Source organism: Prunus dulcis, chromosome 1 (assembly GCF_902201215.1).
Source record: "Prunus dulcis chromosome 1, ALMONDv2, whole genome shotgun sequence".
NCBI classification, from domain to species: domain Eukaryota; kingdom Viridiplantae; phylum Streptophyta; class Magnoliopsida; order Rosales; family Rosaceae; genus Prunus; species Prunus dulcis.
The window spans coordinates 18,242,034-18,259,444 of record NC_047650.1 but is presented as its reverse complement, the minus strand read 5'-3'; the positions used below and the strand labels follow the sequence as shown (position 1 = coordinate 18,259,444).

General features: G+C 37.9%; 1 protein-coding gene across 1 annotated transcript; it reads right to left on the bottom strand.

Annotated features, from left to right (window-relative positions):
- Positions 1–257: 257 nt before the first annotated feature.
- On the bottom strand, positions 258–17,409 carry LOC117615643 (copper-transporting ATPase PAA1, chloroplastic-like; the record flags this gene model as incomplete). The annotated part of the gene is made up of 10 exons (XM_034344759.1): positions 258–1,214; positions 1,839–1,919; positions 3,339–3,542; positions 4,625–4,865; positions 5,678–5,775; positions 7,293–7,425; positions 8,406–8,578; positions 10,146–10,196; positions 10,462–10,608; positions 17,290–17,409. Coding segments are annotated over 10 exons (1,506 nt in total), but the record flags the coding sequence as incomplete, so codon positions are not given.
- Between the last annotated feature and the right edge of the window lie 2 nt (positions 17,410–17,411).

The window sequence follows — 17,411 nt, the reverse complement described above, 5'->3', positions numbered from 1 at the left end:
AAGCAGGGTTATGGTTATATATAAACCAATCTTCTTTTTCTTGTGACCCACTATTTGTGTTTAAAGTTTGGTGGCCTGGCTTGGATTGGCAACTTTCACAATAGGGTTTACAGTAGGTTAACGTATTTATTATCAATTTCTTTTCGTGATTTGCTGAAATGAATTACTTATTAGAGAATTCTCCTTGTAGTGTCAGGACTGAATTGTCAAAAATTGATGACAAAATTAAAATAGGAATTATGTTTGCAGATGATAAATGAAGTCCAATTGCAAGAGTGACTTGGTTGAAACAGAAGTCACTCCTCTACACAATCTTTCAACTTTTCCTAACAGAAGTCACTGTTTGAGCTGATTAAACACACTTGCAAAAGTGTTTCTTGGGACCAAATTGGACAAGCCAAAAAGTTCAGGGGACAGATTTTTCAGAAAAATAACCCTTAACTTTCATCCTACTAGTTTTTCGCGCCAATAGTTTAGAAATGAGCATTTGCGGATATATTGGAAGATTGTCTCTCAAATAATTTCCACTAGCACTCTGTTGTTTTAATGTCTGCCAAGCAACGCCAAGTATCGGCAAAAATGTGTTTTAAATATTACTGAGAATACAACCCATAAGTCACACTCGGTAGAACTTAAGATAGCAAGACCCTGTTGAATTAAGGATATTGTTTACGTAAAACTGGCAACACCGATGAACTGCCGCTCATCCTGGATTGAAAGATATGGTCCGAGAAGAATACCATCACAACTCAAATGTAAGCAACTTCAAAAAATTTATCCCGTTCTGCAGTAGATTCCTAAATTCTCTTTACGGCAGTATGGTGTTTGTTCTTTGGCCATCTTTCAGAATTCTTGGGATAATTGAATTGGTTAGGACCCCTATCTGCTGCCATGTTATCAGGCTGCTCCACATCTAGTGGTAGAACATGTAGAACCCTATCTTTTTGTTGGTGTTATCATCCTTTCCATTTACCATCAGAATGAGGATGTTCTTCTGCACTTTTGTCCATGAGAAGATTGGAATCCCCGTTAGTTTTCGTGTGTGCAGATCCACTATATATTTCTCCCTGTTTTGATGAAAACTTGTATCTTAGAAACAATGAATTTGCCATAACCCCGACAGAACTCAAGCCCATGAGGGCTCCAGCAATTGACGGCGTCAGCATGGTCCCAGTTACTGGCAGCAACACTCCAGCAGCAATTGGAAGTCCTACCTGTAAAAAGCTTGTAGCATAAGACTAGGTATTGCTTCTGAAAAGAGAGCAAAGCATATACAGTATCTTGAAACAATACTAAGGAAAGGGGAAAGAAAAATGAAAAGGGAGAAAAAGACAAGAAAAGAAACAATATGGTTTGTCCTTGTATTAAGCACCTCATTAGAAGGATAATCCAAAAAACAAAAAGAAAAGGATTGCAGTTTCAACTTAAGTCTGCCCGAGTTAAACAAGTATGGTATATAAAACAGTTTGATTATCGAAATTGTCAGCTACTGGAAGCAGCTAAGGACGGCACATTCTAATTTATTTCAGGCAACTGAAAGTACTTTGAATCACTTTGAGTAAACTAGTAAATCTGACAGCAAAAAAAAAGCCAGATAAAAATCACAATATTTGCTCCACCATTCCATTCTTTTAAAATTTTATGTAGGTACTAAAGATTCAAAATCAACTTTCTAATAAGCTTGTGATATCTACAGGCTTTCATTCTTGTGCTTCCAGTGGCACGAAACTCCAGAAGATGGAATATGATCTCTTTCGTTCTATTTCAGCTTCTGGTGCTGGAGAAAATTTAAAAAAAGAAATAGAACACTGGCTATTCCTATTCCATAAAGGACTTACAATATTGTATGCAAAAGCCCACCAAAGATTTTGCTTCACAGTCTTCATGGTTAGCCTGCTGAGCTCCAAAGCATCAAGTACCTGGAGGACGTTATGAAGATCAAATATACAATACAACAGTGCTTATTACATGAAAAGAAGACTATACTAACCCTTTCTCCAGCCCTTCAGCGATCAACATTATTCATATTTTCCAAATAATCATTTTCAGCTGTACTGGTAAAAAGATTTGTGCTGCATTCTTCAATTTGTAGTTGTGGACGACTGTGAAAGCAAATTTTCCTAACAGGCTTGTAAGCCTCTATCTATAGTTTGGTTTCCAGATATAGCAGAGTATACAATCTGGTGCCAATTTATGCTTTCACAAACAACAAGGGAGGTGTTTGCATAAATAACCCTTTAAAGAATTTATACATTAACACTGGATTGAGGCATGCACAGCTCCAGTAATTGATTTTCAGGGCTCCTCAAATTCCTAGAGTTCGAGTTCTGAAAGCGAGGATTTCTTCGTTTCCTTTGAGGAATTTTGTTGTTGAACTTCATAAGCTAGCCTTGTTTTAGTTCATTATTAATTTCCTTTGAGTTCTCTCTTGTACGCTTATTGTGTTGCACTCGTTTTGCACTTAGACACACATATCATGCATGTCATAAAAACTTCTAGAAAATTATGATAACTTAAAAGGAAAAAAAGAAACCGCAACTGTTAATTGAATATGTCAGATCACATATATATATGCACATTCTCATATGCCCTTTGCCAAAACGAAAAAGGCACAGGCCAGCTGGTAAGTGGCCCCTTATTTTGCTCAAGAGAAAGCAAGTTGTGTGGTTGTACCAACATGCACTTTAATGACAGAGTTACATTTACATCTTCAATTGCTTAAAAAGAGTTGTTATTATATATTTCGCCTCTAGCACCCCAACCCCAAATTAACTGGGAATTCACCGATTTTTGATCAACTATTTCTTTACTTCTCTTTTAAGAGAGAACTTTTATTAACAAAATATTAAACAGTACAACCAGTAGTTACAAAATCCACTTCTATATAACAAACCAAAAAAAAACAAGAGCAGATCAAAACTAGCCACAGGAACAAACCAAAGAAAACACTACTAATAGATGCCTCCAAATCTAGCAATAAGGCAGACAAACTGACAACCTTGAAAACATTGGAAACAAAACCCCAAAGAGATGACAAAGAAACACCATATGCCACAAGTCTTCGACCACATCCCATTTGAGTCTTAAAAAATTCTTTTATTCCTCTCCATCCATAAGGCCCCAATGACAGCCAACACTCTGCAGTTCCATAAGAACTCAGCCCTCTACCCCACCCCACCCCCAGCGCGAAAACCGTTAACCCTTAACTAAGGTAAGGAACAACATCCTTTCAACCCTTAGAAATGAAATGGATGGATGCAATTATACAGGTAAAATGGTTCATGATATGAAGCAAATAGTTATGTTGTACTACAAAAGTTATATTTTTCTAAAAGTACCTGTGAAAGTCTGTTGCCCAGTAGCACAATAGAGGATACCTCACTAGCAGCTCCAACACCACCACCCATGGCAATTCCAACATGTGATGAAGCTAACGCTGCAGCATCATTAATTCCATCACCAACCATGGCTACAATGTTTTGATCCTTCTGAAGTTCCGTTATGAATTTCTTCTTTTCCCTCGGTTTAACACCAGATATCACCTGCAATCCACAGCATAGCTTTTACCTTTGAATACGATAGAGGAAAAGCTTTTTATGTTCAGCTTAAAGTTGTATAACACTTTAGACCACTACTTAAATTACTTGGGGAAAAATAATTCCTACTATAGGGATAATTATAAATATATATAGTCAGATTGTGGAACACAGGTAAATCAAACGGGCCTAAGACTGATGAATCCAGTTTCCTTTTCCTCCTATCTGGACTATGTGCTGAAAAACCTGAGTACTCTCCACAACTGTCCTCAGTTTCTTCTTCATGTAACTGTCTTCAAAAGAAAAGCTGCACAAACCTCTGTCATAACAGCCACCCTATTATTTTAACCCATAGACACCTGAAAAGTCGAGGAAATCTTGAGTACAAAGGTATTTCCCGTACCCAACAATCTTCCCAAAATCTAACTTTGTTCCCCCTTCCCACCATAAACTGACAGCAACAATAAAAAACCTCCCATCTTTGGGATCTTTTCATGGACATGGACTCAAACCCCTCAAGACAAACTTCGCATCCCAACAATTCTTATGGAGGCCATATCTATTTGTTAAAATAATCTTTACAGCTCGGCAGAAGTAATTCTCCATAGCCAAGCTTTGTGAATGCTTATAACTTGAATTTCTCACATTCAGGAGTAGTTTCTTCCTACAATGCAGTCACCATTTCTAACTAATTACATATCCCTGCAATTCATTCAGTTCTCATGTGTTGTCTTTCCATCAAAATAAGTTTCATTTGTCCACCCTCAGTTATGGAATCAGCAGTCACTATAACAGGTCAAGATTGAAATCAGAGTCTCACTCTTAAAGATTCCAGTGTTTAACCTTAAAGACCAAGGAGCTGTCCTCTGTTATTTTATCAGATCAGAATGCATCTGTATGGAAGTCTTTTTGGCAATTTTCCTTGTTACTGTCTTGCTGTATCTCTCTTAGTGTAGAATTGATTTTTTTGGTTTCATGAAGTGTTTTTTTTAAAAGTGCTCCTTGTTCACCATTAGTACCTTGTTTCCTAAGTAATGAAAATTTTGTTTACCATAATAAAAAAAAAGAAATAATTGGAAACACCTTACCTTCTCTTTCGGAATACCAACAACAGATGCTACATACTCTGCGTTATTTCTTTTGTCCCCAGATAGCATGTATACATTTATCCCTTGCTTAGATAAAGATTTAACAACTTGTCCAGCATCTTCCCTTATCTGATCCTCAAAATAAATAAGACCAGCAAGAGTACTATCAATGCCAACATAAACAACAGACTGACTCTTATGGGCCTCTACTTCTTGAAATGGATTCTCATCAACTCCGTGCCTGCACATACGAGATAACACACAATCCAAGAGCAAATGGTTAAAATCACAATAAGAAAAAACATATCCTATATGGAAGCCAAAGCCAAAGACTAAGCCTTTTGGTCCAAAAATAAAATGTCTAAGGCAAGCAAAACAGTCAGTCCATTTTCACTAGTCATATCAATTTAAAAGTTAAGGTCAAGAGTCATATCAATTTAAAATCTTTTAAGGTCTAAGAATCTTCTATTCTTTAATGTCTTTAAAAGTCTGCAACTCTTTAACAAATATCTAGGATTTTCTTTTTAATTCCTTTATATGTCAAACCCCTATATAAATAAGGCTCACTTTTGTAAGTCAAAGGCAACTTGGAGTTAAAGAAATGAGCATTTGTTCATGGCTTGGAGCCCGGAATGCATGTACCCTCTCTCTATTTAGATTTACCTTCTCTTTCATCCTCTCCAATTACAGCAGGTCCATATCTTCTTTTTCTCTCAAAGATTCTCCCGTTTCCTACAAATTGTGCTACTTATAGACCTTTTTATTTTAGTAAGTTAAAGCACGCTTCTCCATTTAGATTGTTATTTGTAGTCGTAACAGTTCACCATGACCATAGGCATAACCCTCCTTTATGTTGTTCTACATCAATCTAAATCTTTCAATTAGAAGTAGGATTCTAAGTTCTTTTGAGTTACCTAACCATAATCCATGACCAATGCCCATAAGCATTACACATTCACAAGCAGCAATTCATATGCAAATACGAAGCAATACAAACTATTATATTCCATTGAAACCTGTAAACTACAAATGGGCCAGTGAGGAATTAATTACCTTTGAACCCAGTCCAAAGTTCCTATAGAAACCTTTTTGTTCTCAATAGTTGCTACAGCACCAGACCCAGGTTCTTCCAAAAATGTTCCATCTACAATCTGAAATAAAGGTTTACAGTAAATGATCTCAGCACCATGATTTTGTTAATACATGCACTTGATAATATATCTATCCTATGAGATACTATATAGTGGGAAAAGAAAAACAAAAGAAAAAAAGAAAAAAGAACAGAACTCCAGCCCAGTCAAGATGAAATCACTCTAAAGGGAACATCCTTAAAGTGCTTAGACCAAGATGTCCACAAAGATACAAAAAATCTAAATCTGTCCTTAATAAAATCCATTAGAGGACATATAACCTATGAAAGGAGACAACCTCAAACAACACTTTACCCAGGCCAAAACACCAGAGAAGCCTAAGAAACTGCTGCTTAAATACTTAATTCACATTTAGAAACAATCAAAACCAAGGGTAAAATTATGCCACACGATTACATTTTTCAAAAGGATCAACATTAAATTGTTTAAACATATTTTAGAAGATGCAAATATTTGTGGGGGCTAGTAGCTCCAGTAGTAGTGAGCATTTACCCCCATACAAATGCCAGATTATTTTACACAGCTATGGAATGTAAGCTTTCATTTTACAGTTCAACCTAGTATTTGCTTTTCTATCAAACACTTTCTTATGGGCATTCTTCATACTTAGGGTAAAACTTCCTACCAGTAATTGGCAGTGAAACTCATCTTAAGTCATCTTCCTACCAGTAATTGGCAGTGAAACTCATCTTAAGTCATCTTCCAATCTGATTAAGCTTATTTCTGCATAATAAGATGAGTCTCATCTAAGTTATCTCCTTTTCTTTTGCGATCCTATTTCGACTTTTAGCAGTGCTTTCAGATAACCAAAACGTCTTCTGGCGGCATTTGGCAGAAAAGGTTTCTTTTGGATTTTAAAACACTTAAAAATGATTTCTGGAGGAGCGCCTGCTAGCTTCTTCTTCATGAAGCATTTCGAAGTGCTTTTTCAGGCAGTGCTCGCATTTTTTCACTTCTAGAAAAAGCGTCTAAGTAGAAGTGCATCCTACAAAAGCACTCCCAAACAGGCCCTCAGTTTATTGAGTTATCAAAGTCTACTGTGTTTGTTTTCCATGTCAGTTGAGGTTAGTGGGCTTTAAAATAAATGTAGACTGACAAAACTTGCAGACCGATCCAAGGCAAACCGAGGAATAGAAGATTGGGTTGTTGTGAATCATAGATGGATAATGAAAAGTTGAAATAACGACGAAGAAATAAATGTAGACTGACAAAACTTGCATACCGATCCAAGCCAAACTGAAGAATAGAAGATTGGGTTGTTCTGAGTCATAGATGGATAATGAAAAATTGAAACAACGACGAAGAATCCTGATATGCAATCATGAAGGAGAAAGAATCATATGTTCACTTACTAAGAAACTTTGGTTCATATTAAATTCCATAAGGAATGCACTCCATAAAATATTGTGCACAGTAATCAAAATCCACCTCAACAGTATGGAACAATATGCATTTCAATAAGTTAAGGACGAAATGATCCATAAGAAGCACATTTACAAAGCTTGAGACGAAGGAACCTTCATATTCTGGCAATTAACAGCCTGAGCAGCTTCCACAATAGCTTTCCCAACAGGATGAACTGTATTTGATTCTACTCCAGCAGCAAACTTCAGAACATCAACTTCTGACCAAGTATGGTTAAACTTTTCTCTGTTAAAAGATTAAAAGAAAAATCACTCCAATTTTCATCTTAATGGTAAAAACCTAGTGACAAAAGCTCTGAGTTGTAATCTTTCTTTAACTGATCTAATTTCTAGATAATAAATTACTTAACCAATATAACAGGTAAAAAATACAGATTGGAAAGACTCCGGACTGAGTTGATGATAAAGGTAAAAAGATCACTTCTATACGGTTATGTGTACTCATCTTTGTAGTCATGTGTAAATTATAAAACAGCTAAAGTAACGCAATGTGTATCCATGAAAAGGATGAGTTATTTGGTCAAGTTGCACCTCTGATAATCAAGTCATAAAAAAATTTCATCCACTTCAAATGCATTTGGGTCCTAAAAACTGCATAAATTCGTCGCAACACCCAGAATTTATTCTAGTAGTACAGGTGGATTGTAAAACAGATCAAACAAATGCACTCGAGGAAATAATTGGTAATGCACATGTCACTAAACTACTTAAACACATTACTTACATCAACACATGCAGCTAGACAGCAATCCATAAGCAATATGTGATAAGATGCCATTCAATTAAGCAAGAGGAACAGTTTCAGTGTCCTGCTTGTTGACCTTTGGTTTTGGTTCCCTATTCTGAACAATGTTGAGTAAAGAGATCTTGCTTTAGCATGAGTGAAGAACGTATTTTTAATTTCTTTATTTATTTAATAGATCATTGAACATAGCCTAATTTGGGGTGAACTACGTATATTTACACTTCTCTATTATTTTTCTTTCGGTTTGGGTTTGGATCAGGGCTAGGAAGTTAAGAGTTGTAAATTCCCTTGCAATTGTTGGCAAGGGTCGAAGAGAGGAGATCATAGAAGCATGCTGAACTCTTATTGTTTCACAGAAAAATAAAGGAACCATTTTCTAATGTAATTAGAAAAGCTTCTGGCAAATTCAATTCCCTTAAATGAAACAGTCATGTGAGATTGAAAATTTTTCACCACTCAACTGTAAGTCAGTAACCTTTGAACGTTCAGGAGTCAAAATTTTTGTCACAACAGGTTTGCCCATTGTCAGAGTCCCTGTTTTATCAAACACTACAGTGTTCACCATTGAAAACTTCTCTAAAATATTTCCACCACGCAAAAGCAGTCCTCTTTTTGCTCCCAATGAAGTCCCAACCTAGAAAGCACTCAATACTGACGATAAATTTGATATATCATACGCAAGTAAATTCAAATTTAGCACTTATCAAACAAATGAAACTTACAGAGGTAATGATTTTGTTTGCAGAGTGTGTGCCAACCTTACCTTGTGGTCAGTTGTTGGGAGTGGTTTCTCTAAAATGCAATTGCTTAAATACAAAGTAAGCTGAATTCAGAAACTAGCATATCCTGTTCGCGTTCTGTTTATCATTTTATGGCATCATATATAGCTTTTGATAGGCAGAAAAGACTAAGCCAAGCAAAGGGTCTGAGCCTTGAAGGCGTTGCAATAAAAAACAAAGTATATACATTCTATTAACAAAAACATTAGAAATATTTATGGCATAACAAGTACAAGACCATTTTTAAGTAATAGCGTTTCCGCAAATTAAAGTCGGTAACATAGAAAGTAGGATTGTAAATTATGTTCTGATTTATTACTCAACTTCCACTGGATGGTATTTAAAATATACAAAAATTACAATAAAAGGAAAATAATTCTAGCAATTACATGAAATTACAACTAATTAAAAACTTTCCTACACTATTTAGTCAACTATACAACTCAGACTAACACATAGTAGGTTTATTAAGAGTAGTAAAGTGTGTGCATACGAACACCAGTACTTACAAATGCTCTTGTATTAACTAAACCTTAAGTTTTTGTTTCAAATGATTTGTATAATGGTTTATATTTCATTAGTGTTTGTATGCACGCATTTTATCCACTCTAAACGAACCTACTAGACACTTAAGTTTCTCCCAAAAAAAAAAAAATTTAATAATAATAAATAATTGATTAAATATACTTCTCTTTCGTTTGAAGATTTTCAAGCTTATTCATAATTTCTCGTTTCCCTCAAGTTTTTTATGAGATCAAAATTTCCGTCTGTACTTCCATGCATTCAAGCCTTTGATAATTTTGTGGAGACCAGTATTTAATATCTTGTTTAAAACACCATTTGGTCAACCATACAACTCAGACTAACACATAGTAGGTTTATTAAGAGTAGTAAAGTGCGTGCATATGCACACCAATACTTACAAATGTTCTTGTACTAACTAAACCTTAAGTTTTTGTTTCAAATGATTTGAATAATGGTTTATATTTCATTAGTGTTTGTATGCACGCATTTTATCCACTCTAAACGAACCTACTACAGACTTTAGTTTCTCCCAAAAAAAAATATATATTAAAATAATAAATAAATGATTAAATATACTTCCCTTGCGTTTGAAGATTTTCGAGCTTATTCATAATTTCTCGTTTCCCTCATGTTTTTTATGAGATTAAAATTTCCATCCGTACTTCCATGCATTCAAGCCTTCGATAATTTCGTGGAGACCAGTATTTAATATCTTGTTTAAAACACCATTTTGGTTGAAACATTATGAATGTTCCCATTACCCTCATAACTTTTCAGATTAACATGCACCATGTGGGTTTCATGTTGGTCACAACCAAAACAAAAAAATATTTTAATGAAGTAAAAACAACAAAATATTCCTTGTATGGCAGTAAGTATAGTTTTCAAAGAGATTACCAGCACAGCTGTGGGTGTGGCAAGCCCAAGGGCACATGGACAAGCAACAACCTGCAATCAGAAAACACAGATTAATGAAAAATGGAATTTTTTTTTTAAAGTAAAAGCAAATGTCAATCAGACAATGCAGCTAGGAAGTTTTTCCTTCTTTTAAGTGACAATCATTTTAAAACTCGTATCGAATCAATGATTAATTACCAGTTTCCAACTTTCCAAGAGGCAAACTAGAAGATAAGATATGAGCTTCCTTGATGGTATTGAAGAATTCTTAGGGTTACTTTCAAGTTTTTAAGTGTGATAAAAATCTAGGTCATACCAGAACACTGCAAGAGAGTTGCAATGCTAATGAAACTGAATTTCCTCCGTGAAAAGCAGCAGGTAAAATATGACCACCAATCAAGCTCCAGAATAAAAATGTGGCAGCAGATAGTGTCATTACTCCATATGTAAAATGCCCAGCCACCTGGTGAAACCAAACCAATCAAAAGACGAACACCATTCAAGTAAGTGTGATTGACAAATTAAGTTATGGCAACTGCGTACATGTAAGTTGCTTTGTTGTACTTGATTAAAAGTTTTGGTCCAGAAACAAGAAAAAGAATACAATAAAAATAAACACAAGAACACAGAATAAGCATAAAAGATTCTCACTAGTAAGCGATGCATTGAATTAGAAGTTAGAACAAGATAAAATTTATGGCAACACCAAATCATAAAAGTATCTAACCCATATCCAAGTCTCACAGGGTCACTTGTTCAAACAATACCGTGAAACTTCTGTGTACGCTTCTACTTTGCACTTCAACCAAGATATCGGAAATATCCAAGGTTCGATAGTCAAAACATAGTGAAAGGCCTATTTTCTCGCATATCTCCAAAGTATTGGCAACATCTGATATTGTTGGAAATTAGTTTTCTTGTGGATTTTGCCAACATTTCCACCAAAACTACCAAACTTTAGGTGAGTATTATTCAATCCTAAGACCTGAGAAAGCATTCTATACTCTCACCAGGTGCGGAATCCATCGGGTTCTAGCTACTTATCAGCATAAGGGGTGCAGAATTGCACCCAATGTGAAACAAAACTTTGACGGCAGCAAAAGCTGCCAGAAAAGCCAAGATTTAGTGTTTCTTCAAACACTCAGAATGCAATCATTTGTACATAAGCCCCCTCACCCATGGGCAACTTCACCCTCTGTCAAGATTTAAGAGAAAGAACAAACACAATTTGGTTTCAAAAAATTGCAAACCCACTATGTCGGTTCAGGTCACTTTGAGACCAAAACCGACCTAATCCAGCCCATGTGCACTGATGTAGAACAGCCCGTAGGTTTAGAATAAACAGCCCGTAAGTTTAGAGTAAACACTTGAGCAATAGAACAGAGAAGAAATAAGGGAGCGAAGAGAAGAATTAGAGATCGAAGAGACGAAGGGAAAGGGAAGGAATCAGAGAGTTTAAAGTAAGGAAATTTATCATTAACCAAGTCTGCCTTAAAAAATTACAAACAACTCTATTTATAGAGGCAAAACCCTTTTTAGTCTAGGAAAAGGAAAAGTAAACTTTAAGAAATAGGAAAGCAAATTAACTAATAAGAGATCCTTTAACAAGAAGGAATCTTTAAGAATTAGGAAAACTAATAATAGGAAAACTAATAATATGCATTCTGCATCATTCTCCCCCACCGAAAAAGAACTCGACACTGGCGAGTAAACCAAGATTATGGATGACGACGACGTTTGTAAGTATGGATGATGGGAGGACGGGATGCAGCCAAATCCAGATCATGAAGAGCATCCTGATAACTTTGCAGAAGAGTAGAATCCAACTGGCAAAATTCAGCTTCTGTAATCCAAGTATCCTCAGTAGCAGGCCTTCCAACCCAACGAACAAGATAACGGGTAGAACCTCCAGTAGACGAGGCCACAACTTCATGATCCAAGATGTCCTCAATCTGATCTGTAGGGACAGAACTAGTAGAAGGAATACGCGGCACCATAGGAGGAGTGGAACCCTGAGCAACATCCATAGAAATAGGTGGAGAAAAGGTGCCCCGATAAGGAGATAAATCAGAAATATTGAAAATGGGACTTATATGCATATCTGGGGGCAACTCAATCAAATAAGCATTGGACCCAAGCTTCTTAATGATACAATAAGGACCCATTGAACGAGCATGAAGCTTCTTAAAAGAGTGCTTAGGAAAATGTTCAGGACAAACCCGCACCATAACAAAATCCCCTTCCTGAAACTCCTGTTGACGACGATGAGCATTGGCTGCCAGTTTATAAGTGTCGGTGTGCATGGATATCTGCCATGCAGTTGCCTAATATGTTCAGCAAACAACGTAGCAGAATCTGAGGCGCGGGGAGCCACAGGAAGAGCAACTAAATCAACAGGTGATCAGGGAGAAAACCCATTAACCACCTCAAAAGGACTCTTACCGGTACTTCGATTAATTGAGTTGTTATAAGCAAACTCAGCCACAGGCAACAAGAGATCCCAATTACCAAGGTAATCCCCAACTAAACAGCGGAGTAAATCACCAACGCTGCGATTAACCACTTCAGTTTGACCATCTGTTTGGGGATGAAAAGCAGAAGAAAACTTCAAAGTAGTACCTAAAAGCTTCCACAAAGTCTTCCAAAAATAACTAACAAATTTGACATCACGATCAGAAACAATAGAGACGGGGAGGCCATGCAAATGGACTACTTCCTTAAAAAATAACTTGGCCACATAAGAAGCATCAGTATTTTTGGCACAAGGCAGAAAATGTGCCATTTTAGAAAAACGATCAACTATGACAAAGATAGAGTCATAGCCGCGACTAGTCTTAGGTAAACCAAGCACGAAATCCATACTAAGATCCTTCCATGGTGCATGAGGTATTGGTAGAGGGGTATATAAACCTGTTTTACGTTTGCGAGCTTTAGCTAGCTGACATGTGCGGCATTGGGAGATGAGATGAGCAACATCACGTTTTAATGATGGCCAATAGAAACGATCTTCCACCAAGGCAGTTGTCTTATCTTTGCCAAAATGTCCTGCGAGGCCGCCACCATGTAGTTCCCAAACAAGGAATTCACGGAGAGAAGTACGAGGAATACATAATTGTGTTCCTCGAAATAAGAACCCATCTCTTGTAATAAAGTCTACATACTCGCGACGGTTACCATTGGAAACTTCCTGAAAAATGATTCCAAAATATGGACAAGACGAATACTCAATCTTAATACGATCAAACTCGGTTACCTGAACTGTCATTGTGTGCAAAATAGTAGCCACGCGACTAAGGGCATCGGCTGCCTTATTGTCAATGCCTGGACGGTGTCGTAAAAAAAATGTAAAGATCTAGAGATATTCGGACCACTTAACATGTCGACTTGCTAATGGTGTGTTGAGAGTGGAGATATTTCAAAGCTTGATGATTTGAATACAACACAAATTCGTTTGGCAGTAGGTAATATTGCCAATACCGAAGTGCTTGTACCACAACATAAAACTCCTTATCATAAGTAGAATAACGTTGCTTTGCTTCATTAAGTTTCTCACTAAAGTATGCTACGGGATGTCCTCCTTGGCTAAGCACACCACCAATCCCAACTCCGGAAGCGTCACATGCGACTTCAAAGACTTTAGTCAAATCAGGATGTCGAAGAACAGGCACTTAAGTCATCTTCTACTTCAAAATTGTAAAGGCCTTGGTAGCCGTAGGGGTCCAAAGAAAAGCTCCTTGTTTCATACAATCAGTTACTGGTGCCATAATAGTACTGAACCCTGGAATAAATCGTCAATAAAAATAGGTGAGGCCAAGAAAGCTTTGTGCCTCTGTCAAAGTCATGGGTGTTGGCCAACCAATAATAGCCTCCACCTTGGCAGGATCTGTGCTAACCCCAGCCGCAGAAATATTGAACCCCAAGAATAAAACTTGAGGTTGAAGAAACGAACATTTTTTTAAGTTGACATACAATTTTTCCCTCTAAAAAGTAGAGAATATTGTCCTAAGATGTTGGAGATGTTCCTCCCGAGAGCGGCTGTATATCAGTATGTCATCAAAATAAACTACTAGAAATTTACCAATATAAGGTCGTAACACATGAGTCATCACCCTCATGAACGTGCTGGGTGCATTGGACATGCCAAAGGGCATCACAAGCCACTCATATAAGCCATCAGGGGTTTTAAACGTGGTTTTCCACTCATCTCTTTCACGAATACGGATTTGATGGTAGCCACTGCGAAGATCTATCTTTGAAAACCATTGGGAACCTGCCAAATCATCCAACATATCCTCAAGTCGCGGTATGGGGAAACGATACTTAACTGTAATTTTATTTACGGCGCGACTATCCACACACTCGCCAAGGAGTCATCCTTTTTGGGGGTAAGGAGAACTGGAATAGCACAAGGACTTAAGCTATGACGAATAAAGCCCTTAGCCAGCAACCCCTGAATTTGTCGATTCAATTTCGCTTGCTCAGGTGGATTCATACGATAATGGGGAAGATTAGGAATTTGCAAACCAGGAACAAGGTTAATGGCATGTTGAATCTCTCTCACTGGAGGTAGGTCATCTGGTAAGTCATCAAGTATGACATTAGAGAATTTAGTGAGGAGCTGTTGTATGGGTTCGGCAAGTGGAGTGGGGGTGTAGTCAGATGCCGGTTTAAGCAAGAGAGCAAAGACCACACGAGTTTCTTGCAGTTCGTGTGCAAAGTCTACAGGTGATAAAATACTCAATCGATGCTCCAAAGCCTTCTCTTTAATTGACAGTGTTGGTTGAACATCCTTAGTTGGTTTGATGGCCAGATTGGAAGTCTTTAACGTTATGTTCTTTCCTTCATGTTGAAAAGTATAGGTGTTCTCTCTGCTGCAACTTTTCACACGGCGGTCATAAAGCCAAGGCCGACCTAGGAGCACATGTGCGACACTCATAGGTAGGATATCACAATAAAGTTGCTCATGACAGGGACCCAATTGAAGAGGAACAAGACATCTTTCGGTAACAGGTACCCTGGTTTTATCAACCCAGCCAACATGAAAAGGATGGGGGTGTGGCTCAGCCTGAAGGTGAAGGCGATTGACAGCAGTTTTAGAGATAACATTCAGCGTACTTCCCCCATCAATAACTAGTTGGCATCTATTGGTACCGCAAGGGGCATAGGTTTGAAAGATACTTGTGCGCTTCCATGAATCAGGAGGTGGAGATGTAGGTGCTAAATAAATACAATACATAACACTCAGTTGGTGAAACGCCGCCTCCTCACAGCAATTATCAAGTTCTAGATCATAAACAGGTTCAAGGGGCTCCACATACTCGTCCACACACAAGTCTTCATTGAGGGAGCCAAGGGTTAAAGTTCTGTGGGGACAACGGGAGGCGATGTGGCCCTTAGTGTGGCAACGATAGCATTCTATATGAGAAGCCGTGGATGGGCTAGTCCTTTTTCTGTTGCAGGTATGGTAGGAGCAGGTGGACCGACAACGCCATATTTAGAGCTAGGAGTACTACGGTTTGGAGTAAGAGTGGAAGAGTGCCCAAAATGCCATGTATATCAACATTGTGGACGCAAAAAAGTTTCAGGTTCCAATGCGTGGCAATATACATCTTCCAGAGTATGCGGACGGAACCTCCCGACTTCACGTTTGACATCGTCACAAAGACCATGGATAAAGCGAGACATAGTGATGTCTGGTTCTTCACGAATCCCAGCACGTATCTTGTGTTCGATAAAACGAGCGTGGAATTCAATAACGGTTAAACTTCCTTGTGAAAGGGTCCATAATTGGTCATACAATTGATGGCAATAAAAGGTGGGAAGATATTGTTTGCGAAGCTTTAATTTCATCTCGTCCTAGAGTCACAGGCGGCTGTCCAAATTGGTATAGTTGCTCCTCCATGGAATTCCAATATTGTCTAGCGGCTCCTTGTAGCGTCATCTTACCAATGCGAAGTTTATGAGCATCCGTCAAATCGTACCAGGCGAAATAATCTTCCATGGCTTGAACCCAATCAAGAAACATCGTAGGATCCCCATGACCATCAAAAGTAGGAGCAGTAGGCTTGATGTGGCGGATGACATCGTTGTCAAAATGGCAAGGGGTATGAGTACCTTGATCATGTGGAACTGTAGAAGGGCCCATTGTGTGTTGGGTATAATGGGGCGGTGCCAGAGACCCAAAAGAAAAGGAGGGCTCCAATTGAGCCTTGGGCTCATCAAGCGAGAGCCTAGTGGAGCTATGAGGCATGCCGTATGGCATGGCCTTGAGTTTTTGATCCACAAGTGGATTGGGTAGAAGGCCACTTTTTGGTGGTGGCGTAGAGGAACTCAAGAGCACTGCGGAGGTAGAAGAAGGTTCAGCATGTCCAGCCCGAAAGTGATTGATAAGCAACTGAACGGAGTCTTGGAGTTTGGTGATGCCCAGGTCCGTTTTCGCACGATGTGTGGGAGCCTGTACCAACTCGTCTTTGAGGTCAACGCTGAGTTTGGAGAGTTGGGTTTCCATGCCAGCGATATCGTCAGAAACTTTGTCTTGAAACGCAGGAAATTGTTCTACAAGGCTGGCCACGGTTTGGGGCACCATGGGAGAGAGCAAACGCAAACGAAAGTGAGGGAAGGCTCTGATTACCAATTGATGTAGAACAGCCCGTAGGTTTAGAGTAAACAGCCCGTAAGTTTAGAGTAAACACTTGAGCAATAGAACAGAGAAGAAATAAAGGATCGAGGAGAAGAATTAGAGATCGAAGAGGCGAAGGGAAAGGGAAGGAATCAGAGAGTTTAAAGTAAGGAAATTTATCATTAATTAAGTCTACCTTAAAAGATTACAAACAACTCTATTTATAGAGGCAAAACCCTTTTTAGTCTAGGAAAAGGAAAAGTAAACTTTAAGAAATAGGAAAGCAAATTAACTAATGAGAGATCCTTTAACAAGAAGGAATCTTTAAGAATTAGGAAAACTAATAAGAGGAAAACTAATCCAAATAGAAGTAGGAAAACTAATAATATGCATTCTGCATCATGCACCCCTACAAGTAATAAGCCACTATTATAAATTGAAAATACTTTACTTTGGATATCACTACTGCAAAATAGCGAATATAGTATAATGTATGTCCAAATACTCTAAGAATGAATGGATCACCTTGTCAGCCAAGCGCTGTACAGGAGCTTCCCTACTCTGTGCTTCTTCTACCAAACGAACAATGTCTGCCATAGCAGTCTCACCACCGGGTCTCTGCACTTCAACTGTAAGAGTTCCATTGA